Source organism: Haplochromis burtoni, unplaced genomic scaffold, assembly GCF_018398535.1.
Source record: "Haplochromis burtoni strain Fernald_Lab_line unplaced genomic scaffold, NCSU_Asbu1 Contig_42, whole genome shotgun sequence".
Lineage (NCBI taxonomy): Eukaryota > Metazoa > Chordata > Actinopteri > Cichliformes > Cichlidae > Haplochromis > Haplochromis burtoni.
Genome location: NW_024582403.1, coordinates 164,212 through 190,731, shown reverse-complemented (window position 1 = coordinate 190,731; position 26,520 = coordinate 164,212). Strand labels below are relative to the sequence as shown.

The window sequence follows — 26,520 nt, the reverse complement described above, 5'->3', positions numbered from 1 at the left end:
ACACACACACACACACACAAACACACACGAACCAAAATGCATCACTACAAACCACATGAGAATGCTCCCACCGCTCATTGGCCAGATGTATCTGGGGCGGGAGCAACAAAAGTAAATACAGGAAGATGGTGCTGTGCTGTGGACTACTGGAGAACACGGAATTTACATTCAATTAACTCTTCAAACCTCAGTCGGCACGTTACATTTTAAAGTTCACAGCAATACAGTTACAAAAGAGCTGAACAAGTATGTACTAAGCAAGTTTGTTTAATATTGAGAAATTGTCTCTCTTAAAAGAACATTGCAGTATGGCTTCGGTTTGGAAAACAGCACCTGAACAAATCATAAGACTTCTGAAAAACTGTGCATTGGACAGACAAGCCAAACCAAATGGAGATGTTTGATCATAATGGAAAGCACCACATTTTGTAAAAACCAAACACAGCATCACAGCACTCTCACTTCACACCAGCTGTCAGGCACAAGTGAAGGAGTGATGAGTTGGGTTTGCTTTGCCAGACTGCACGGCTGTGGTGTAATGTCACGTGCTGTTCATCTCAGGTATTTCATTTTTAAACCTGTTAAGTACTAGCTTTTAATTATTATTATTATTACTTCCTGATATGTCACACCATATCATTAACAAATAATGTAATTTATTTTCCCATGACTGTATGCTACCTTGTGGTCTTCACATTTACAGTCTACAACAAATGAAACATTACATCAGATTAACAGTTTTAAAGTGTCCCTTATGCATTAAGTGGAACAGTATAAGAGAGATTATGCTAGTATTGCTTAAAACAGTGTGTTGTTGTGTTGACCTCACCAGTACACGGAAGTATTCAGGTGGAAGCCAAGCCACACTGGCACAGAGGTGCACACAGATGTGTTGATGCAGAGTGACTTGGACTTGTGCCTGACCCTTCAACATCACCCCAGGCAACAGCACTGGGACCTTACGCTCAGTATAGCAACGCCGGAAACTAGTAAAGATGGCCTGGAAGAGAGGAAGCCTAGGGACAAAGATGACACACTGAAGGACATAAAAACACTACACAACAAAAGAAGCTATTTTCTACTTTAAATTCAGCACACGTAAATGTGACCTTTTCCAAGGCTGCTAACTAATACATTTGTTCCTAACAGCTGAAAAGAGATTGCTCCATGTGAGATGTAATTATTATAACATTACTGCATATTAAAAATAAATTGATAGTAAAACCATAAAGGCTAAATTGATATTCATAATTATTCAGCTACACTGGAGTTGCATTTAATTGCACTGTGAAAACATGAAAAGTACAATTAACTTTGTGAACCAAACAAGTCAATAATAGATCAATATTAATAACTCATAAAACTAGTAAATTTTACTAATAAGTCCTTCAATAAAACAAGTGTTTTAAAGTTTTTACTGTTCATTAAATCATCTAAAACCATTATTACCTGATATTTTCTTCTGAAAACTGATTCCCTGCATACCAAAGCTGCAGCACCTCCTCAGGTTGGCCGGCCAGCTGTCCCATGACGCTCACCAGCAACAGACAGTGCGGAAGCTCATGTTCAGGACTTAAACCTGCAGACAGTATTTTGTACAATCTCTAACAGTCAGCATCTACAAACATTATAGCGACATCACAACAAAATACAAATGTAACAAAGGTCAGCTTTCAGTTAAAGTTTTGAAAGCAACCGTGGTGACACTGGGCCCTCGGGCCACCCTCGTGAAGTCTGTTTCTGCGCACCTCTGTTAATTTCATTAACATCAAAGCAGCTGAAACTGATTCAACAATCCACTTCTTAACTGACCATATCAATATCACAGAGATTTAAGTGACTTGATGGTATAACGTGATTAAAAAGTGTTCCTACGACCTTTTTTGAGCAGCATACTATGTGTCATATGCCAGTGGAATGTCATTAGTGCACAAACTGTAATTGTTGAGTTTAAAAAGTCACTACTGTATCATGAAAATGTCCAAGAAGATAAACCTTTCACTTACGCAGGTCTTGCTGGAGGACAGCTTCAGCAAAAGGTCTTAAAGGCAACAGCTGAAGCAGGAAGGCATCCATGGGAACAAGAGCTGCTGCATTTAGCTCCTGAGACAAAGCTATGGGCAGTTCTGGAGTGCACAAGCTGGGAGGGAATTTACTGAAAGACACCAGCCACATTGTTATAATCAGTATTAAACATAAACTAAAAGAAATTGTGACTTGTATCCATTTATTTTTTTAAATGACATGTAAACAACCGATACCTCGTGATCTGGAGGTAGAGCTGGTGGAAGCAGCTACAAGATTTTGTTAGAAAAAATTTGAACTCCTGTTAAAAGGATAAAAAGAAGAAATGTGTTTTAGAGATAAGATACAAGACAGCCCAACGTTTTTATGCTGTAAAAAACACCTGAAATAAATCCTAATTTTAACTACCTTTATGTAATGAATCAAAGTGTTGGCAAAAAATCTGCACATCTTTGCACTTTTTTGGAACAGCTTGTATTCTGGACTTTGGGTGGCCTCCTATAAAAAGAGAACAGCATCAATACAAAAGGTCCCCGGGGTGACCCTACACTTTTATAAAGAAGCCGAAGTCCTTCTTTAAGTACAAAGGGTTACAGCACAGGAAACACTCAGCATTTGCTCTGTCATTGTTGTGACCCCAGTTGGCATCAAGTCACTAAAGACACAAATATGCTGAGCTGCAATTTTTGCATATAATACAAACTGACATTATTTTAGAGGTAAACAGAGAAAGAGAGAGAGAATTGCAATATACATATGTTTATAATTAGAGGTTTTCTACCTGTAGGCCAGCATGTTTAATCTGTTCAGCCAGCTCCACACAGTTGTGGAAGGATGTCAGCAGGTTGTCAACAAGGCTGTTGCTGATTTCACTGTGATGTAGATGCTCCTCAACCAATGACTGGTACTTCAGACTCGTTCTGAACAAAATAACAGCCCGTTCAAATAGTTATAACAACCAATAAACTCGCCCAACTCTTAAAACTAAAAATTCATCGAGTTAACTGTAAAGTTTAATGACACTGATTGCACTAACTTGATGAGGAACTTCCACGTGTTTGCATGCAATGCTACATCCAGGTTGGAGATAACAGAGCAGATATCCAGCAGACTATGAATCACTGAGGAAGATGAAAAATATGTCAAATGAACTGAAGATTGCATTAAGATTCAAGAGCACAGAAAGTGAGAAAATATGAAACACACAGTGATGTTTACCTGCACAGACAACTGAACACACCTGTAACAATATCAGAGACGTCCTCGTCTGAGGCGCTGTTGTCAAGGCAGATCTTATCCAGCAGCTCTAAAAGGCCCTTTTGAAGTGAATAGGCCTCCTTGAATAATCCTTGGAGCAAGTCAGCCACAAGGGACAGACGGCCACAGTAGACCACCTCACTGTCCTGTGGACAACAGACAGAATATGCTTGATCAATTCTGTTTTCTTCAGATAAAGCTCTTTAGGGGTATAAATCAATTTAAAATTAACTGTAACTCCTTTTATGTTCTTTTGCATTGCTAAGTAGGGCTGGGTATCGTCACTGATTTCCAAAATCGATTCAATTCCAATTCACAAGGTCCCGAATCGATTCGATCGACGATTCGATTCGAATTGGGAAAATTTTGCCTCAGACAGTCAGAAATATCATAATTCTGATCACTTATCAGTACATATCGATATTTTCATATCTATAAAAAGGAAGCTGACACTTGTGAGACTTTATCAAAGGTGTGAGCATCACAGCAGATTCCTTAGTGTCAAAGTAACTGAGGATAAAACACAGAAAAACATGAAGGCGGTTTTCCTGGTCTGGGTTTTTATAGCAGATGACCTTAAAAATATTGTGCAGTCAAAAATGAAGTGAAGCAGAGCAAAGTTACAGAGGCTTGATCAGAGACACAGCTAAGCATTTTGCAATTTTGCATAATTTTAAAAAGTTTACATTTGTTCAGTATTGAACAGCAGAAATGAGGCTTTCTTGTCGGAAGCAAGTAAAAAAAAACCAACAACAAAAAACAGCGGCTGACACCGTAGACTGGTGGGTAATAAGTAAGCGAATAATGTGAAAAACAGAGATTTTTAGATGGGAAACTGTTCCTGAGAGAGCGAAAGAGACAGAGCTCTACATGAAGTGTGATTTTATCGTGGTGGAAGCAAAACAGCAAAAGTCAGAGTGAATTCATGACGATGTTTATGTGAAGCGTAGTTTGGATCGTCTTTGGCTGCTGGTTCAGTCAATATTGTTTGAACAACCTGCAGCTTCAGAATCGAGCGCAAAAAAGACGTAAACACAAAGCGCCCACCGACGCTTCAAAATCAGTGAGCTGTCGGCTTTCAGCCCCGACGGCGTGTCCGTGTAAGTGCCGTCGGGTGAGAAAGGCGACATCTCACAAATTCGGATGCGTTGGGTCCGCGTTTTGTGTTTACGTCTTTGTGCAGAATCCGTGTACCTGCTCTCATTTACTGTTTAAGCTGTTTGGTGGTTGTAGAAATTTTGTGAGGTTTAACCTGAGATTCTGGCGTTTCGGGCAAAATAAATTTATATTTAAAAATCGATTCAGGATTGTAATGAATCGATATCACGTTATCCAAGCCAGAATCAATTTTAATAGATAAATCGATCATCAAAACCCACCCCTATTGCTAAGTGGTTATATTTCTTGCTGCAGTATGATGGGATGCTTTTCAAATCTGTTTTCAGTCAATTTCTTGCACTGATGACACATTTGGTGTAAACAAGATGAGGAAAAACTTAAGAATGTTCTTTAGAATTATTTTCAACCACTTAAATTTGACAGCTTTTGTGTTTGAAACAAATAATAAAAATCCTAATTGCACTCCTCAGATTAGCATCAGCATTTAGCTGTGTATAACTGTAATATAAACATTTCTGTAATTAACCACTTAGTACATTCTCAGCAGCCACTAAAACATAGTCAGCTTGGTTATTAATATTAATGTTATAAAACTAAAACACATGGAGTGACTTCACAGAACACCTGATTTATAAAGATAACAGCTACCAGCAAACTAAATATTCTGACCTTGCAGTGCTGAAACGTTTCTTTCAGAATTTTTAGGATACAAGCTGGTAGCGAGCGGATAGAATCCAGGTCAGGGGCTTCCTCCAATGAGCTAATATGATGCACACAAGTGGATAGCGCATCAATTATCTGCATCATTGCCTGAAAAAGAGAACATAATCTTGTCACAATATAATCGCATATTAAACGGCATGTAAAAAGTTGTATGGGTTCCACTGTACCATTTTCAAATGCACTGTGTTGCAATACCTGCAGTATATTCCTCAGGAAGGCACAAAGTTCAGTGTTTTGACTTGAAAGTCCACCGACTTGATCCATGATTTCTTTCATCATGCTGTCAAACATCGTCACAGCCTGAAAACATTTGAGATTTTTTTTTTTCCAAAAAGATTAAAGAAATAAATTTTTAAGGAAGAAATATGGAAATACAGCAGTTATTCAAAAGAAAATAGTTACTTGTATCAACAATCTGATAATAAAAGAGTACTGTATCTACTTTTTTTAACCATAGCCATAGATGGTATTCACATATTATGCAATTATCAGGATACCTTTGGTAAGATCTTGGAGAAGCATTCATCCTCCAAGTCTGGCAAACCAATATGAGGGAGGAACATGTCTGTAATTATCTTCAATATACCTGTAAAGGTGTCATATTATACTTAAACAGCAAGTCATACCAAAGTTTGTAATTATTAAGTGTGTAATTAGGAAACTCACGTATGTGATCATCCCAGCTGTCAGACTGACAATGCAAAGAGTGAACACAGTTAAGGGGAAAAAATGCATTACAGGGTGATTTCCAATATAATGCCGACCTACCTATTTTATCATTTCAGCTACAGGATTAATGTTATTTTTGGTTATTTTTCCAGGGTTTTTGTTTTTCCAGTGTTGTAATGGAGACAGGTGACACTATGAACCATAAGCTTACAACGCTGAAACTTGGATGAAACAACAAACATTAGAGAGGATATAGTGAGCTTTGGCAGGACAGACTTGAGTTCCTGGCGACAGGTTTCCTGACTCCACTGCACCACCTCGTCCAAGAGAGAAGTGTTGGTCTGGGACATGATGAAAGACGTGCACTGCGGTCCAGGGAACAGATTTTTTTTTACATCCAAGTTATCACTGACTCAGTCACTGAAAATGACTCCCAAGCCCTCTTAGCTATTCAAGGAAATTCCTTTTATATCCATTCTGATCAGTTACAAATAGACAACTTTCCCTACTTCAGTTACTGTGCTTTGCCTAAATGTATTATAAATATCTTAAATGTCATGCAGACAGGCTTGCCTGCAAAGACAACGTTACCAGTACTTTTGTATAACAAGCTAGCGTTATAAATTCACTGAGTGCAAAGCGTCAGCTAGCTTGTCTGTTTACTGACATGTTTTGCTAACGGAAACAGGTAATGTTTTCGATGGTTAATACGTATGGCATCCTACCGCAGATACAAGTCCAGCTTCTCTTTAAGAGGTTAAAAATTCACACCAGCGTTCCTAGGAGTCTTGAATTGTTGTCATTTTACGTTTTTAACGACTGAAACGACCAAGCGGATCGGTAACTCAATCTGCGTGACACTAAAGATAGCGCGCGCCGTAGTTTGAGTCGGACGTGACGTTACGACCCACGTGACTCGTCTACCCTCATTGTCATTTGTTAAAATCTTAGCTTTCAAGGAGTTCAACCAATCAGAGATCTGCTGAACTGCAAAGCGTTCAAGTCTGGTTTGGAGCCCACAGAGACGAAGTTAAGAGACAGGAATTTCAACAATTACACTTTTGTCGATCTTTTCTGTACACATGCACATACTAACATGTTACTTACTATGTTACATGTTACATACTAACATGTTACTAATGTTGCTGAACTGCAGAGCTCCTTCAGTGACAGACTGCTGCATCCTAGATGCATGAAGGAGCGTTTCCGCAGGTCCTTCCTCCCTGCAGCTGTCAGACTGTACAATCAGATCTGCTCCCAACAAACATAGATGTTCACATCTGCGCTGTAACTGCAATAAGTTAATTAATCGATTCGCACTACAACCTGCTTTGCCTCTTATCTGTAGTTATTTTATTTTATTTAATAACTGTACAGTACTCTCTGTATATAGTAACCACTGTCCTTGATGTAAATATGTAAAAATTGTGTATGTTTCTGTTCCGTGTCCTGTGTACTGTTTGTTTGTATATGCGTCTTTTTGGCTGCTGTTACAACCAAATGTCCCCTTGTGGGACAATTAAAGGATTATTCTATTCTATTCTACTTATAGCTTAACATTTATAAAACTCATTGCCATTCCAAAAATTTGATTTGTGTGTTGGAGAAACTGTCAAAAACAAATACAACAACAATGGAGTAGGGTCACAAACCAGCGTACTCCTAGTGCTGAGTGCCAAAAGATTATTAATAACTTGTTGACTCCTAATCTGTCAAACATGTCTCTCGTGAATGATATCAAGTTATTTTGAGTCAGAAGGAAAATCTGTTCACGAGGTGGAAGATACATTGAGTTTATGGCAGAGTGATGTTTATTTATCTTTTATTTATCCATGCCTAATGCCAAGCTTAAACATTTATTTATTTACTTACTTCAAGAGCGATCTGGGAAAGATGACAACAAAAATTGCAACAACTATTATATTATACTTTATCTGTCCAAAAAGGACTAGATTGTTCACAGAGTAGAGACAGTAATACAGATTCATAGGAATACTTGCAAAGTGGGTCATTTCTTCTTAATAAACCCAGCTTATTGCAGCATATTTACCACTATCAATAAGAATATTAGCCATAACACATACAAGCATCTGTAATCATTTTTGGCAGACAATCACTTATTGGGAGAACCCTGGTCCCAAGCCAGGGATCAGGGAGGGTTGTGTCAGAACAAAGGGCGTCCGACATAGCAATCTTTGGCAAACCAAATGTGGATTAAAAAATGAGATTTCCTACAAACTGTGCTATTATTGTCCAAAGACAAAAGGAAGATGAAATTGTGGAAGACGTGTTTGCAGGCAGCAAGAGAGATGAAAAGAGGGATCTGTAGGTTAGAATAGGGACTATGTCTGTTAAAGTGTCTAGTAAATGTTGGCTCCAGCACACCAGGTAAACGGGATTCAAGTTGTTAAACAATGGTGTAGATAGTAATGGGGTAGGGGTAATCTTGAAAAGGAATGTATGTGAATAGTGTCGCGGAGATGAAGAGGTTTTCAGACAGAGCAGGACTTTGTAGCTGGAAACCAAAGAGGTGTTGCTGAATGTTGTCAGTGCATATGCCTCACAACGTGTCAGTTGGAAAAGAAAGATGATTTTTGCAATAATTTGGATGACGAGGTAGGGAGTATTCCTAGGAGTGAGATAGTAGTCATTTAAGCAGACTTCAGTGGGCATGTAGGTGAAGGAAACATGAGTAATAAGGAGTTGCTGGGTGGGTAAGGTATTAAGGAGAAGAATATGGAAGGAAAGTACAGCTGGGAAAGAAGAGCTGAAGTGGTGATGGAAACTAATCAGGGAAATGAAGAATTTAGACAGGAGTACTGGGAGTCTCCATACCACAAAGAGAGACGTGTCAAGAGCAAAGGAAAAGGCTTATAGTGAGTTGTATGTGAGGCTGGACGGAGAAAAGGACTTGCAATGACTGGCTAGCCTAAGAGATCAAGCAGTAAAGGATGTGCAGCAAATTATGATGATTAAGAATAGAAATGGGACTGTACGAATGAGTGATGTTTAGGAAGCATCGATCTAGGAAAGACATCGCCATATCAGTGGGCTTTTTAACCAAGTTGTTTAAAACAATTTTGGAGCGTTAGACGATGCCTTTGAGAGTGTTGATGGAGAACTATAGCTACGGTCAGAAGAAAACATCTGATGGGGTGTAAAGAGAGGAATGTGATACTGCATGAAAAGAAGTAAAGAGTAGCAGAAAAGTATGTGAAGGTGGTGCAGGACATTCAATTCAATTCGGTTTTATTTATATAGCGCTAAATCACAACAACCTTGCCTTGAGGCAACTGTTATTGCCTCAAAATGCTTTCTATTGTAAGGTGAAGACCCTACAATATCACAAAGAAAACAGAGAAAACACAACAATCACATGACACATATGAGCAAAGCTAGTCTGTGGTGAGGCATGTGGTAGGAGTGACAGATGTGTTCAGGCTGGGGTGAGATTACACAGGGCATCGGCTCTGAGTCTGTTCATGTTTGCAATGGTGATGGACGGGCTGACCGATGAGGTCAGGCAGAAGTCTCCATGGATTATAATGTTTGCAGTTGACTTTGAAATTTGTAAAGAGAGTAACGAGCAAATAGAAGAGATCCTGGAGAGGTTGAGGTATGCTCTGGAGAGAAGAGGAATGGAAGTCAGTAGAACCAAGACAGAATACATGTGTTAGAATAACGGGGAGATACTGAAGGCACAGGGAGCAGAAGCCATTTGAAATACCTGAGGTACCATTCAAAGCAACAGACAGTTCACAACACAGGTGAAGAAGAAGAGGTGATCAGGATAGACAAGATTAGAAATGTGAAAGCAACAACTCAAGTTAAGTGGTTTGAAGACAAAGCGTTGTGGAAATGTGAAATAAACTAAGGTGCACACAACCAGGTTATCTTTATGAGTTTTGTTTTACCTTTGCAAAGGTAGATAAGACAACAGTGCAAACAGCATGACAGCAGTCTGCATGCTCTTTGACAAAGCAGGACTGTAATCCTAGACTACTAATACAGAGTTATCTATCTACAGTTAGAATATTGTGTAATAAAAGAGAACTTGTACATCAACAAGTCTAAAAGATTATATGAAAGCAGGATAAGAAAACATGGAACCTTCTAAGGTCCACTTGACACATAGAAGCAGCTTAATCTTAAAATACTTCATTACAAGATGCAAAAATTTGATACTCTGGACATGTACGAAGGCAGTATAGTGGATATATTGGACAAAAGATGCTGAATATCAAGTTTACATCTGCTGTGGCAACCCCTAAAGGGAGCAAGAAGAAGAAGTAGAAGAAGAAGAAGAAGAAGAAGAAGAAAAAGAAGAAGAAGAAGAAGACTTCACTTAAGAAAAGAATACTTTGCAATCAACATGATGATATTTCTTGTAAAGTTTTATGGCAAAATAAACCATAATGTAAAAATAAAACCCCCATTTTCTAGACCTTTGTAGCTGTTGAGCCATCTGGAATTTCTGTAGCCTCTGTTTTGCAGATAAGATCTTAAGCATTGAAGTGAAGCCATGCTGTTGCTTGCTGTTGTGTCCTTTCCTAAAACTTTAAAGTGGGAGCTCACTTTTTGTTTATGAAACAGGGCTCCACACTGATGCTTATCTCGCTTTCTTCACTGCGACACTGCTTGAAGTGTACTCGGAAATATAAATATATATTGGACAGTGGCACTATGACGATTTTCCTCCACCACTAAATCATTTCTTCTCTTTAAGCATTCACTAATTACACATGTATATCATATTTATAATATAACATAAACATCTGACTCAAAACTCCGAATGGGTTCAATGTCCTCATTGTGTATCATACATAAAGCATGCTATTGTTTTTGTATTGAAGAGGCATTGTTAGTGTATAGCAGTATTTATGAGAAACAAAACAGAGACTGTTTCTGGGAGTCAGGTGTACACTGAACCTTCTGGCACTTGGAGGTAAACAGGGATTTATGCAAGGCAGTTATTTCAGATGTGAACTGGAAGATGGGCATGCATAACATCCACTGAAATCTTTCCACAGGAAATAAAATAGCACAGAAGATTAATAGCAGGATTCTCTCTCTTGGGCCAGATGTCAGGACTGGAAGCAACTGCACAGGAGAGAGCGGAGAGAGTCAAAGGAAGCAAAAAATCCAAACAAGCTGAACAAACACTAATTATGAGAGGCATTCAACAGAAGTACACTTAGTGCAGTTATCTTGCATCCAATGAGAGATTTCTTCAGCTTTAAGTGGAAGGAACGTTACGGCCAATTGCGCAAAGGTGAGTTAACAGTTTCCAGAAGAGAGACAAACACAAAACGGTGGATCATAACAAAAAATAAAAAAGCAGTTTTCGATTTTCTCTTATTCATCATTACACTTAAGACTAAAGTCAAATTTTGAGAGCATATATATATATATATATATAGTATATATATATATATATATATATATATATATATATATATTTTATATATATATATATATATATATATATATATATATATATATATATATATATATATATATATATATATATATATATATATATATATATATAAATTTTAATCAAACACTATAACACTCACACTACACACACACACACACACACACACACACACACCACACACAAACACACACACACACACACACACACACACACACTTTATCCAACATGGTTGTTGACTCTGACCTGATGGAGTACTGGCTATTGTTTTGGAGATAAGATCTTAAACATTAAAGTGAGCTCATGCTGGTTATTCTTGTGACTTCTTTTCCAGACACCCTGAGGTGTGAGCTGGCGCTGCTACAGGAAGGGACATTCTTCTTCTTCAGGAAACAAGGCTCCGACCTGTTTGAAGTACACTTGGAAGTATAAAAATACACGGGACAATGGCAATATGGTGGTTTTTCCACTTACTACTATGTTATAATTTAAAAAAAGAAAAAAAAAAGAAACCAGTATTGCTGAATCCTGTAGAATTCAGTAATAGTTTGTCTTTTCCAAGTCTCATATTTTCAGTGTTCCCCAAAATAAAAGCATTTCTTTTATTTGATCGACAGTGAGGTCAAAATCCAGCAGTCCTACAACTTCTTCAGTTTCATGACTTTTTCTAAGGCTTTGCAACCACTTAAACATTAAAATTTGGTTACAAACTAATATATATAATATATTATATATATATAATATAATATATATATATATATAGTTACCTAAACTACAGTTTAATCTCAATAAATTAGACACTTTTACAGTCTAGTGAACCTTCAAAGCAACATGCATTTAAATAGGGTAAAATGAATATATGAAAAAATGCTTTAAAAAACAATGGAAGTATTATGATGGTGTCCTCTAATAAGATTACAAAGAATTTGCTAATTACTTACTGTAAATTATTCATTTTACAAGAAAAAGGCTGAGTCTAACTCACTTTAAGCCTCCTACCTCCCACACAGACCTCCCCATACCTAGGTAATGGAAAGGTTATCAGTTTAAAGGAAACCGGTTGTAGATTGGAATACAAAGTGGAAGGAAAATGGCTTTTGTTATTCTTTTTGTTAGGGTCATGGGGTATTTGGCAGAATTTAGCCAGTAACTTTTTTTAAGTCTTCTGATGTGACTCAGTGTGAACTAAGGTCTATTCAGAGTGTCGACATGAGCTAATTCCAATCCTGTCTGCAAAGCTACATGGTACTTTCTATCCAAATGTTTTCTTTGTGATTTTTTAAGCACTGAGTGAGTCAAAGTGAAACGGAAAGTACAGGAATGTGTGCCAGTGGTGACATTTAGCATGCTGCCAACCTAAATATCATCGGAAAAATTGGGCTGTGAATTTCATGTAAATGCAGTCTTTTATGGTAAAAGGTCTATTACTTCTTTCGTCTATTATAATGAAAAATAAAGCTACTTTTTAATATTAAAAACAGCAATCAACTGTCAATGTAAAGTCACCCAAAGTATTTTCATGTACTGCTAACACAGCTGAGAAAAAGCAGCGTTTGTGTTTTGCTTTAGGAGAAACACACTTAAAACACACAGTGTGTCATGTTAAAAAATAAACACCAGAATGAATCTTGTTTCTTCACAGTCACTACCACTCATTTCTTTATACTTTTTAGGTGGTCTTGAGCAATGTCTTTGAACATGAAGACTTTCGATGTTTTTTTGGTTAATCAGGCCACTTGACCTATGAATCAGTCATGCATTAAAAAGGCGCTTAGCTCAAGGGATGAATGAGTGTTGTGACTATAGATAAAAGACATCTTAGTAAAGCAGCAACTTTGAATTGTATCTTTAGGCCTTTTGTTACTAGCAGCCCGAGTATCCTTAACATATTCGAGGAAACTGGTGAAGTGGAGAAGTGGCAGGCCTAAAAACTACAACATGTTCTTAATAGGAAGAAATTCAACAAAGACCTGACGTAGGACCTGAGAGATTCAGTTGAACCTTAAAAACTGTGTGTATGATGAGTTTTTACTTAAGACTTATCATGTAGCCATTCTTAAGGAAGGAAAGAGGGGAAAAGGCCAAGGAGTGCCAAATTATACAAGCACTGGACTGAAAATCAGCAGCATCAGGTCTTATGGAGTGATGAATCCAAAACTAAAATCTTTGGTTTAAATTGTCAACATGTACAGAAGAGAAGTACAACAGTGGGTGTCTTTGGGCATCTGTAAAACATGGTGGAAGCTTGCGTGGCACATACAGGTAGTGAAGTGACTACCTGAATAAATGACAAAGAAACTTGCCTAAGTGAGTTCAAGCTCTGGAAAAGAATAAATGTGGTCATTCCATGTATTACCTTTCAAGCTCAGTAGAAATGTACAAATAATAATAAATTGTATTTCTGTGTATTTTTGCACATATTTCTTTTTTGTGTGCAATAAACAAAGAAATGATGGGTGGTTCAAGACGTTTGCACAGTACCATATCACAACAGGGACAGGCATAAAACAAAAATCATTCATGTGCTCATGGATCACGTGACACAACTAAGTGGTTCCCTTTAACACCACTACAAAGTTTACAGTGCCGTCATCAAATTAAAACACTAATTTATGCTTAAGTTAATGACCCAGAATCTGCAAATGAACTTTACTAATGCATGCAAACATGCAAACTGAAGAAGTTGATCACAGCAAATACTGTGCCTGCTAAATATTACCATGTGGTCTGGTGTAAGTACCTTCTGTTTACTACCGATTTTAAAAGTGCATTTTTTTGGCAGCATAAAAGTAAAAGTGAAATTTGAACTGGATTAAAGCCATAAAATGCTGAAGGTGGAAGAACTTTTAAAAATTCAACGTGTGATTTAAAATATGACTCAGCTCGGGCTATTTTCTCACTCTGAGTTCTTGTTAGTTTTTTGATTGGAGATATTTTATCGCAGGCTTTTATTTATTATTGCACTACCGTTTAGAAAGAGTTCTGCTGAATTTAGCTTGATGTTTATCATTATCCGGACTTAAACAAAAACAAAAGTGATTATCCGTAGGTTAAATGAAAGTGCTTGTTATCTCTCTTTTGGGTTTTCAACAATAAACTTTCCCTCCTGTGTAACAGGATATGTCTGTGATTCCAACAGACTCACCCTTTCCTGTATGGACTTTACGCCTGGCAAATGTACTCCTATTCAACTGAGGCCAATAGGGATTAAAAGTCAAAAAGGTATTTACAGGAATATCTACAGAGTTCATATACAGTATTCAATTCTGAAGGACTAAAATTTTTACAACTGCAGAGAATCAGAATTTGTGCTTTCATTGAGTAAGAAACCAAATGTGAAATGCAGAAGGACTGTATTTGAATGGTTACAGAACAGTTACAGCATCATTATGTGGTTTGATTCACAGAACTGTTAAATAAAGGCGGATGTTTGAAATGTCACAAAGGTTACAACTATTTTTTGTCGTCTGACCAGGTGATCTCATAGTCGCTGAAGAAAGTCTTCAGCTTCTCCACAGAAACAGCATGGTCAGCTTTTCCAAAGGCCTGCGAGTGAGCAAGAGACCTGACATTAGTGAATTAAATACTACTGAAGATTTTAACTTTTCATTCAGCTTTTAGTTAACTTACAGTGGATTCTCCAAACACCCTTATTTTTTTCTCTTGGTTGTTGTGCTCAATCTTTCCTCCTCCAAGGCATTTGCACTCCATCCCCAAGGCCTCCATAGCAGGGTTGACCTTCTCAAAAATATGATCTGAAAATGTATGAAGACATTTAGAAGAAATTGAGATTGTAATTTAGTTACAATTTAATAAAAATAGCAATTACGGAAATTTGGTAGTTGTTTCCAACGACTAGGTTGGCATGAATTTCATCCCTCTGCTCTGTGCAGTATCTATTCCGCAATGCACGTCCGCAAAATCCACCAAAGGGAACATAACAATGAGACAACATTGCAAAATAGACTACATGCAGGTTTTCATCTGCACCAACAGTCACTGGTCTGCACGATATCTCGCGCTAAACTGACGCAGTTGACGCTCTCCTTGAAACAAACTATAATAACTTACTGTGATATTCGGCATTTTTTGTGCCACGGACAATGTCTTTATGCACATCGCCATCTTTCGCTTTTACTCTGACCAGTATGTACTTAAATGTTCCCTCTGGATCAATCTCTACATCGGGGATTTTAGCCAGAGCGTCTGCCATTGCGACTGTAGATTTACGCAAAACGCCGTAGACTCTCAAACTGCGCAGAGGTCTACTGACCACAGAGAACATGAGTAGTTCTCACACATACCTTTATTTGGGTCAGGATTTCTACTTCGCTTCTTAAAGCGGCAGGACATTCGCGACTTGTTGCCATAAATGTGCAGATTTAACAGTGCGCTCGCACGCTGGCGCCTTCATATGGCAGTGAGTGCGAAGTGTTTGAATTTGCGTTCCTTGCAGTCTCTGTATACCGTGGATTTGCATTAGAAAACTTTATGTTACATTACTCAGACGCAGAAGTGAGATCGTCAAATGTCTAAGTCTGGTATGAGAATTTTCTGCTTTCGGCCGTTTTCTGCAGCATGCGGCAGATTGTCCACTGGTGTTTATCGGAGAGATCAGAGGTCAAGATCAAACCTCAGAGTTAGGTTTGATCCTCCCTCTGAGGGCCTTTTGGTTCTTAATCCAAAGAAATCCTATCTTTTTGGATTCACATCAAGAACGCTTCAGCGGGGAGCAGGATGCATGGTTTTGCTTTGCGTGATTAGACTCCCGTTTGCCCTGTGACTTCATTAAGAAGTAATTTATCATGTTACCTTAAGCTTGGAGCCAAAGGACACAGAAGTTTTAGGACAGTCAGAGAAAGATAAACCTCTAAAAAGACAAAGCCTTTCCCATATAACCAAGCCAATAAGACAGGGAAGTCAAATAAACCTTTACATTTTTTGTAACTAATAGTGATGAGTTGTGTAACTGTCTGTTCCATTCTAGTTACAACTGTGTAATTGTTCTACTATTCATAGCTGTGTTAGTTAATCAGAGAGTTTGTTTTATCTAATTGTGGAAGGGAATAAGGCAAAGTGTGTCAATAACAGTAGCTACAATCCCATGCCTCAGCTCAGACAGGAAGGATGTAAACTGTCACTTCTGGAAACGCAGGCAGCCAGCAGGCACCTCTGCTCCTATGTGCCGCACATTTTCCATCTCAAGACACTCGCAAACAAGTGACTGTCGTGATCTTTCCTACAAAATCTTTCCCCTTGCTTTCTACTAACACCTCCTTTTCAATGACATGTCAGTTCTGAACTGTGAAAAGCATGTTTTAGTCTATGCAGTGTCTGTTAGCACACTTTGTACTGTTGTTGTGTATTAGTCAGAATGATTCATTGCATACAGTTGAGGTTTAGACATGGGCCATGAGATTTCTTGAAACACAAATGCAAACACAAGAAATCCTCATTAGGGCTGATGAAGATAATATTGTTTCCTGACATCCAAGAAAGCATGTCAGTGGCACACAAGTCAATCACAGATAGACTCTTATCAGCTCCCAGTATTTCAGAGCTTTGAAAAAGAATTTCCTTCTCAGTGGCCTTATATTTAATACGTGTATTTTTGTGTGTACTCTGTACCATTGTTGCTTCACCAGGAAACGCTTAAGTACCCTATGTCATACAATTTGCTTTGTCTTTGAATTTGTTCTTCTTTTCCCCTCAGGTGTTTTTTTTTTTTTTAACAAATTACAATTGTGGCCAAAAGCTTTGAGAATGACACAGGTATATGCCTTCACAAAGTTTACTGCTTCTGTGTTTTTAGACCTTTTTATTGGTTGTTTCTATTGTACACTGTACTGTACTGTACTGTATTGTACACTGAGGATACATGTCAAAATGTGTTTTATTGACAATCACATTAAGTGTATGCAAAGGGTCAATATTTGTAAAACTATTTGGCCTTTTCTTAAGACCAGTGACATATGCCCTGGCATCCTGCCATTCTTTCAAGCAGCATCTGGGTTACATCCTGGCTGACGGCAGCCAGTTCGTGCATAATCAGCGGTTGGAGTTTTGGGGATTTTTGTTTGTCCACCAGGTTCTCAGTGGAATTAAGGTCTGGGGAGTTTCCTGGCTATGGACCCAAACATTTGATGATGGTGAACACAAATGTGCTACCACATTTTGGTAAATTTTATTATTTTTAAGAAAAATATATGCCAGCAATTAAGACAATTATTATTTTACATTCATTACGTGTAGTCCATAACAATTGAGGAGAGTAAAAGTGAGAAATAATAAGCGGAACTGTTGACACTGTAGTCGTTCACCCGCGGTTGCCTAGAGCGGACCTACTTCCTGTCCTCTCAGACGCAATTCGGGAAAAGATACGAGTGCTCCTGTGATTCTTTCTCTGAGACTCTACCTTTATTTTTACAGATTTGTATTCTTTTTGTTATTGTGGTCTTCACATCTGGGACCCGTAACAAACTGTGGGGGCTCGTCTGGGATCTCTCCTCTACAGTCGTCGAGGGCAGATCCAGTGATACCAGAACCACGACACAATCGTGACAAGGCCGCTACTCCAGCCAAGCCAGCGAGTAGGTGTCCAGATAGTGAGGCGAAAAGGGGACCTTTGCCTCGACGTGGAACCGTACTGCAGTGAGGGGAGTGTGACGCATCCTAGTCACTATCGAGCTGAAGGATAATCAGAAATACATACAACATGTCGACCGAGAGAAAGGAACTTGCCTGGAATATCAGGAGAAGCTTGTTTTCACTCCAAGGTCAAGACCTCTTTGAACTCGCTAAGAGCCTTGCATCAGAAAACAAAGACACTACACAGCTCAGTTAGGTGAAATTTTTATTGTGGTCTGTGTTGCTATTACAGTTGCTACTGTGCGAATGTTTTGGTGACATTTAAAATTCTACTTTGCACTCGAATAAACATTTAATCATCCAACTGGCACAGGAGTGCGGAGGCTTTGGATATCCAGTAGTCGCTGGGTCGCTTGGAGGGAAGCATTACTGTTACCACAAAATTAGTTGAGTGACCTGTGGTGGACAGAGTGCCAGCTCTGGCTGAGGTCTTGTACAGAGGAGCGTGGTAGAGGTCAGGCTCTGGAACGTAGTTCTGCTGTGGCTCAAAGTGCACCACCGGCAGCATGGCGTTCATAACCCGAGGCAGCGCATCATCAATCACCATGCCGACATCATCCCAGCGACAGGCATCCATGAACATGCCGTGAACAAGTACACCGTCCTCCTCATCCATGTTCAGTTTTGCACCAATGGGAAGAGTGCGTAGAGCCTCACAGACTGCTTCCTCATCCCTGTAGGCCGGCACCACGCTGAAGCGGAAATTAAGCTCATCAATAGGCAAACTGTAACGCCGGGCATGATTCTGCAACACTCCAGTAAGAAAGCCTTGAGGGAAGAAGAACCCGGAGATCCAAAGTGATTTGGGCTGACCACGTGTGATCCAAGTCTGGATAAAGGAAGTTCTGAGAGTCAAGTCTCTGACCCAAGAAGACAGCGGTTTGAGGGAAGGGTAGGCAGAGTTTGCCCAGTGGGTGGGGACCTGGTTGTTCAGAAAGCTTGTGTAGATTCGGTCCATTTTCTCTGACATCACAACGAGACCTGCTATTGCCTTTTGCAGAGTGATAAGTGACATCCTGAGAACTTTAAGCAAGTTTTTGAATCGGTCTGCTTCTTGGGCCAAAACAGTTGTGAGGGAGTTAATGCGCCCATTGGTGTCTTTGATAAACAGTGTGTCAATTGCTTCATCCATGTCCAGTCGCTCGGGCAGTTTGGCTAAAATCAGTTCGGCGAGCTCGCAGACTATGTCATCGTTACTCTTAGCTCCCTGTTGTACTGAAGAACGAGGATTAACATCCAGTATGGTATTGATCAGAGTTATAGTTTCTTGACGCTGAAAAGCCAAGTTGGCATTCTCATGCATACCAAAGATCTCAGGATCATCAATGATTGGAAGTCTGATTGTTCGAGTTCATCTGACTCTGGAGCGTAGTAAACACCTGAGGGGGAGTACGTGTAGCCAGGCTGCAGAGTTTCTGGAGAAAAAAAGCCTTTGAGGATTGTCCTTAGGTACCATTGGTCCCAGGCATCCGTCACTCTCCTTCCATATGTGATCTCACCAGTGATGTAGACCAGAGCATCCCAAGGGATGGTGCCATCTTTGCAGTACAGGTTGAGGTTGAGCAGAGCACATTCTCTGTCACTGTCATTGAATTCGTAGCGGATGTTCCAGCCCAGGGGACCAAACTTCTTCCGCTCCTGGATGATTGCATGGAAAAAGCAGATTCCAAAGACAATCTTCCTCCACTGGTGTCCCGAAATGTGGTGTTCAAAGAAACTGCTGGTGATCTCTGTGAAGACTCGTTGCATGTTGGCTCGCAGGCCTTTAGGAGGCTCGTTAGTCACCTTAACGGAGTTCTGGAGCACTGTAACAGGAAATACTTTGGTCGGCATGGAACTGAGAAATAGACGGAAGTTCTCATGGACTGATGTGTCAGGGTCAGTGAAGGTCTTAATGAGCTCCTCCATGGCTAACATCCAAGACACAGCCAGATGGTAGTTTTGCAAGAAGACCCAGTTGCCACTTGTCAGCGCTGAATGGATCATCTTCTCCGCTATAGGTCCCAGGCCTTGCCCCAGTGAGATAGCCTCGACCCTGTCGAGACACCCTCTCTTATTTGCAAAGCGCTGGAAGGCACCCATTGGGTCAGAACCTGTGCTGAGGATGAAGATCAATGGGGTGGTAGGGGATATGTCATTATAGAGATTAGCCAGGTTAACTGGAGGGTTTTCCACAAACTCCTTCCCCAGGTTGACAATCACAAACTCAGTTGCTGCAAAAACCACCTTCTCTTCCATGAAGCTCTTGATAAGAACTAGTTTCTGGAAAGATCCCAATCGCTCATTCCAGTAGCCTTTTATCTCCTGTTTCTCCTTTTTGGACTCCTCGAGAGAAGGCAACTCTGACACATAGCCATTCCATTTTTCTGGATTTAAAGATGCTTCAAAATGCCCTAGCTTAATTATGGATATGGGTTCTAGTGATTTCTTTGGAGATGCCCTTGAAGCAAGGCAGTGTGTCCTCCAGCTCACAACATGTCTGCCAGTAAAAAACACTTAGCCATGGCACATCTGGTCGCTCTGGAAACTCCTTTTTCAGTGAAGAAGCTCCTCTTAGGAAGTGCCACCATTCCCCATCAGAGATCTCGCCATGCTGCCTCATGATTTCTATGCACAACATAAAGCTGTAGATAAGCTTGTGTTGCTCGAAGAGTCCACTTGACATATTAATGTAGGAGTTTAGCAAGATTTGATTCAGGAAGATCTGAAGGCGCTCTTCTAGCACAGTGCTCTGATGTCTCGATGGTGGAATTAAAGAGCTGTTTAAAGTACTTGAGTGAGAACTGGTACATAGGATCGATCTCTGACAGACTGGCAATGACAAAGTACAAAACAGATCCTTGAGTGGCCACAGGCCTGTAGCGCTCCCTTGCAGAGTTTATCAACAGCTCAGTTGCTTCTGCCTCTTCCAGACGTTGCTTTATGGCCTCTGAAGTCACCGTTGACTCCTGGAGAGTCTGAACTAGCTCCTCGTTGTCAAGTATATTCCCCTTAGAGGTAAAGAGAAGCTTAAGAATGCAGTCTTCAATATCTTTCAGCTGGCTGCGGTCAGCGTTGATGCGCACAATCAGCTCGTTCCTCTGTTCCTCAAGATGCAGACTCTCAAGACGCACCACATCACTGAGAAGTTGGTCTTCTAAGCCAGATTTAGTGACAGTGAAGTTGATAATTGTAACTTTGATGCAAACCTCTGGCAGGTAATGTGGGTTGGCCATCTTTGTTTTCATATAGAACCTAAAAGAGGCAAACCTTCTGCATTCCACTGGCGGATGACATATTGATCACCAAGAATGTTAATCAGGCTAAAAGTGGAACTGATTGGGATGTTCAGGTTCTGGCACTGCGTTATCCACTGGTCAATTAGCAGCTGTCTATAGTGGGAAGTAAATGCGCCATAATATGCCACACAAGCAGCTGCAATGAAGACATTTCCCACAACATTGATGATCTCTTGCTCAAACAGGGCTACACTTTCTTCCCAGCATACTTGTTCGTCACCAAGAGCGGACGTTAGCTTCCCTGCCCTGATCAGACGGGCCTTTGTCAGAGCCATCGTATTAACCAACTATTCTTTCTCATTCATGCTGCTATCAAACTGCTCCTGCAGGACCTTGATCTGGTTCTCCACCTCCAAAAGAAAGTGTTCCTTTGTCCAAAGTGTACTGAGCAGAACTTGCAGGACTGTAGTCATTGCTTTGTATGCTGCGAGTCAGGACACCGAGCAGTGGGATCTTTAAAGCGGACCAAAACTCAGGGAAACTGGGATCGGTCTCTGTCAAGGGACAGCCAGAGGCCGGCGCAGAGTCACAGTCCCAGCCAGTAAGGTCCTCCTCTGCACAGCTCACCACTGAGTGTGCAAGGCGTTGCAGTAAGCTAAAAAGAAAGCAGCCAAAGCGAGACCAGAGAAAGCAACAGGTAACCTCTTGCCAAAGTTTAACACCAAACAGCTGTAAAGTCCACCTAGTTGGAAAGAAAAGCCTCCTCAAGTGTTTGATTGGTGGCTATCCAGTGACAGTGTTATTTGATTCTGGCTCACAAGTGAGTTTAGTGGACAGACAGTGGGTTCAGCGGTTTTTTCCCAACTATCAGGTGCGACCCCTCCAAGAGCTGTTAAATGATGGACTTGAAGTTTATGCGGTTAACGGACAGCAGTTCCTTATGATGGGTGGGTCGAACTTACAGTCACTCTCGCTGGTCACGAAGATCCCAATCTTACTGTGCAAGTCCCTTTCCTTGTCAGTAAGCTGTCACTCCCTCAGCCCCTCCTGGGAGCAAACGTGCTTGGCGCCATTATCCAAGCACAAGAGTCAGACCGAGAGGCCAGTGCTTTATTGTATAGTCTCCTACGCAAAGCTTTTGGTACAGACGAAGAGCAAGTGATGGCTATGGTAAACTTCATACAAGTACCACAAAGAGCAGGATGTGACCCAGCCACAGTGAGAATTGGGAAGAGCAATGTGACCATTCCTGCTGGAAAAGCAGTCCAAGTGTGGTGCAGAGTACCCCAAAGTTTTGACATTTGTGACCCCCTGGTGCTGTACGAACCCGATGAGAACACTGCCTTGAGACACCTGAGTGTTGGGGAAGGGCTCCTTGAGATCAACAACCATCAAAGGCCATTTGTTAAGGTCCCCATCTCTAACCACTCCAAGCACGAAATAATTCTACCAAAGAGAACAGCCCTGGGTACTATTCAACATGTCGCTAAAGTTATTGAGACAGACCGACCCACAAACACATCAGAGCTGACTCAACCCACAGAGAGCCCCATCACCACAGCTGAGGTAAGCGCAGCCACCTCTGTTTCTGAACTGTCCACTGAGTCATGGCTGCCCCCAGTTGATCTTAGCCACCTGAGTCCGGATCAACAGGAGTCAGTTGAAAAGGTGCTAAGGGAAGAGTGTGAGGCGTTCTCTCGTAGCAGCACAGACATAGGCTGTATCCCTTCAGGGAGGCCGGTAAAGTGTGTCAAGGCCGTCCTGTTCGCACCTTGCACAGGAACTTGTTGTTACAAGTAAACGACTTGCCAGTGGACATTATCCAAAGTCAGGCTACAAGACCACACAAGAGAAACAAGAAGTCCACCGGAAGACCAATGACACCAGAGCCGAACCCTGACACAACTGACTCGGAAGAGGGTGAGCCATTCTACTGGCTTGGTGCACCCAGATATCCTCAAGGGGGGCATTCTCCAGTCACACCAGTTCCAAGTAGAGCGCAACAGAGCTCCGGTCCAAGTGAACTAGGACAAGTCTTAAGGGCTTGTGTCCAACCTAGAAAAAAAAGTGGCATGGTTCCGGAAGAGGATCTAATCGTGTTAAGAGACTCAGACCTACCTCGATCAGGAGATGCCTCAGGTTCAAGAAGAAGTTGACGTCACTGAGTCCAGTCCTGATCCAGTAGAGGTTCCTGACCCAGAGCCGGAACCCAGGGTGGAGCCAGGGGATGACATCCATCCAGAGCCACCGCCTCGTCTTAGGCAGTCCAGCAGGCAGAGACGTCCCACCACATTCTTCACCTACCCGTCCTTGGGTCAACCAGCCTATCAGGCTCATCCTGCGGTGAACACCATCAACGTCCAGCCTTCGCCATATCCTTCCCTGTACTACCCTCTTCTCTACTCCCAGCCCCCCTACCCCTCTCCCCTTACCCTTAGCCCTTACTTACCTGTTTCATATGTTGTTCCTGGCTATTGAATCAAACAGAAATCTCAGGAAGAAGGATGCCTGAATGTTAAGGACACCTGGGCAAGAGGAATATTCCAGGGACTTCTGTAAAGAGACTTTGTTAGTTTAAAGTTTTTTTTTATATAATTCAAGTTAAGTGTCAGGAGCCACTTTTCCTGTTGGGGAGCATGTGGTGAACACAAATGTGCTACCACATTTTGATAAATTTTATTATTTTTAAGAAAAATATATGCCAGCAATTAAGACAATTATTATTTTACATTCATTGCGTGTAGTCCATAACAATTGAGGAGAGTAAAAGTGAGAAATAATAAGAGGAACTGTTGACACTGTAGTCGTTCGCCCGCGGTTGCCTAGAGACTCTACCTTTATTTGTACAGGTCAGTATCGTCTTAAAAATACAGTGTATGAGGGTTTTGTGCCTCGTTCTACTTCGGTGTTTACTGAGAGTTATGTTGACACCGCCGATGTAACCTTAAGTGGGGTTTAGTTGCAGCCACCTGGTAAAGCCGAGCCGCGCAGCCCCAAGTCTCACGAGAGTTACCGCGAGAGTTTGCCAGCCCGCGGCATGTATTTAAACTTGGTAAACTCCATTTAACAATCAAATATGTGTGTGTGGTGTTCCAATTTAACTGTAAAGGCCCTGACATCAGATTATTCGAGTTTAAAATATCTCATATACACTTTATGGTTCAAGTGATGTGGAAATGTTAAGAATAAGCTAAGAATGCATGTACATTTATGTTGTTACATTGCAAAGTAATACATTCAGCTGTGTTTTGTCTAATCTAGTAAGATTTATGCACTTATATCAGATTTGTGGATAAGCTATTTTGAGTTTGCCCTATATGTGAGAAAGAGCAATAAGATGTGTATGGTATCTGCACTGCTGATGTAAATGAGTGAAGGAATAGTGTAATTAACAGTGTAAACTGGAGAAATGTAATAACCATAGATACATATATTTGCCAAATGCCTTTTATTTACCTTTTACAGTTATTGAGCATATCTGACAAGTGAAAACACTGGATGTAAATTATATTTGTTGATCTGAAATAAAAGACGCAATTCAGGAAAAGATACGAGTGCTCCTGTGATTCTTTCTTTGAGACTCTACCTTTATTTTTACAGATTTGCATTCTTTTTGTTATTGTGGTCTTCACATCTGGGACCCGTAACAATGTTCCCCAAGCATAGCTATCACTTTTGCTCCAGCATGCTGGGAATGGCATTGTTTTTTAGCAAAATGTTCTTGTTGGTGGTTGGGAAAAATGCTTTCATGTTTTGGTGCCATTCTTTATTCATGGCTATGTTTTTAGGCACAATTGTGAGTGATCCCACGCCTATCTATGAGACGTAACCCCACACACGAATAGTCACAAGATTCATTATTGTTGGCATGACACAGGCCTGATGTTAGAGCTCACCTTTTCGTCTCTGGACAATCATTTCTCTGGCTGTCTCAAACAATTGTAAAGGGGCTTCATCAGAGAAAAAATGACTTAACACACGCCTCTGCAGTACCTGTAGTTTTTTGAAAAACATCAGTCTCACTCACACTCACACCTGCCTGCTGTCTTTCCTAAGCAACTGAATAACTTTATTACAAGGATGGCAAACTCATTTTACACTGTGGGCCACATACAGCGCCCTTTCATGTAAAGTGGGCTAGACCAGTGAAACTCTTTCTATCAATCTAAAGAAGTTTAACTACACATTTAAACCCTGCAGAAAAAGAAGTTTCAACAGTACATCTCTTTTTGTTCGTGATAAAGAAATGCTGTTTTGGTAAATGAAAGAAATCTGTCAGGATCAGTCTTTGGACTTAAATTGTAAGAAATTAGAAGTCTGGTAGCTCATTGCCCAGTCTGTCCTAAAATTATAAAACATCTTGTTAATTAACAAAAAATGCCCATTTTAATAACGTGAGCCCATGGAGAAAAAAAAAATTCTTTTGTAGACAGTAAAAAAGCTGGAACATTTCTGCTATTTCAGTTTAGCGTGGTATTTTCATAAGCTGATAAAAATATAGAAAATGCAGTTGAAAAAATAAAATGTATCCTCTCATTGACATTTTCCAAAAACTATCCAATGACCAGATTGGAGTCGTTGGCAGGCCAGTTCTGGCCCCCTGCCTTGTGTTTGAAACCCCTGCTTTAGGAGATGGTACTGGCGCTTGCTGGGCTTTGTAAGGTGCCCTGAAAATGTATTTATAACAACTGAACTTCTCTCTTTAAAGTTCTTCATGCTCCAATAATTGGTTGATTTAGGTGCAATCTTACTAGCATCAGTATCCCTGGGAAGCTCTTTTTATGCAAAGCAGTGATGACTGTACATGTTTTCCTGCAGATAACCATGGTTAATAGAGTAAGAGCAATGACTTCAATAACCACTGCCTGTTGTTTTATCTCAGTCAGTTTAGCTTGACAGATCTTCTCCTCATCAACATTCTCACCCGAATTAATGAGAGGATCACTTAAATGATGTTCACAGGTGCTTTTGAAGCAGGGCTGATGGACTGTGTGGGGCTTTTTGCATATGTTATTGTTCTCTAAAGCACCCTGAGCAGCATGTTTTGATGGCATCTCAGTGAAGAACACTATATGCAGTGGTTGTGCATGTTTAAAAATGCAATATTTGCACGTGCAGTGCAGTGCAGTGTGATACTCATATAAGGTAGCACAAAATGTAATACACTAGTAACTAGTAACTTCATGAAAATAGTTTGTAAATCGAAATAAATACACTTGTTTTCTGCTTATGATAATGATACTGAAAGTACTAATGAAAATAGCAGCTGTGTTAATAAATAACAGAATTTCATTTGTTATTTTTCTTTCCTTTTTAACTTTACTTTTGCTTTTCTTTTTATCTCAAAAGGAACAGCCTCTCATAGCGTGGAGGAGTATAAGAGTCGGGGTGGAGTTTCCACTCAAAAGTCCAATTGTTATGAAA

At 40.2% G+C, this 26,520-nt stretch overlaps 2 protein-coding genes across 3 annotated transcripts in view; both read right to left on the bottom strand.

Annotated features, from left to right (window-relative positions):
* The window catches only part of cunh1orf112 (chromosome unknown C1orf112 homolog), a 12,155-nt gene extending 5,463 nt beyond the window's left edge, over positions 1–6,692 (bottom strand). The window contains exons 1-14 of one of the 2 annotated variants that reach the window (XM_005920863.3): positions 6,519–6,692; positions 6,048–6,158; positions 5,791–5,830; positions 5,622–5,710; positions 5,320–5,424; positions 5,071–5,211; positions 3,266–3,428; positions 3,062–3,146; positions 2,807–2,945; positions 2,434–2,523; positions 2,262–2,326; positions 2,007–2,155; positions 1,450–1,579; positions 830–1,016 (exon numbers count right to left, since the gene is read on the bottom strand). In XM_005920863.3, the coding sequence (XP_005920925.1) occupies positions 830–1,016; positions 1,450–1,579; positions 2,007–2,155; positions 2,262–2,326; positions 2,434–2,523; positions 2,807–2,945; positions 3,062–3,146; positions 3,266–3,428; positions 5,071–5,211; positions 5,320–5,424; positions 5,622–5,710; positions 5,791–5,830; positions 6,048–6,143 (1,479 nt within the window). In that variant the 5' untranslated portion in view covers positions 6,144–6,158; positions 6,519–6,692. Of the gene's footprint in view, positions 1–829; positions 1,017–1,449; positions 1,580–2,006; positions 2,156–2,261; positions 2,327–2,433; positions 2,524–2,806; positions 2,946–3,061; positions 3,147–3,265; positions 3,429–5,070; positions 5,212–5,319; positions 5,425–5,621; positions 5,711–5,790; positions 5,831–5,892 lie in introns of both variants that reach the window. The other variant, XM_005920864.3, reaches the window with a different exon arrangement.
* A 7,874-nt stretch (positions 6,693–14,566) lies between these two features.
* On the bottom strand, positions 14,567–15,547 carry si:dkey-51e6.1 (uncharacterized protein LOC558617 homolog). Its single transcript, XM_005920867.3, has 3 exons — positions 15,302–15,547; positions 14,861–14,985; positions 14,567–14,776 (listed from the first exon to the last, which is right to left on the bottom strand). Exons 1-3 carry the CDS (start codon positions 15,513–15,515, stop codon positions 14,684–14,686), a joined length of 432 nt encoding a protein of 143 aa, XP_005920929.1. The 5' UTR covers positions 15,516–15,547; the 3' UTR covers positions 14,567–14,683.
* Positions 15,548–26,520: the final 10,973 nt, after the last annotated feature.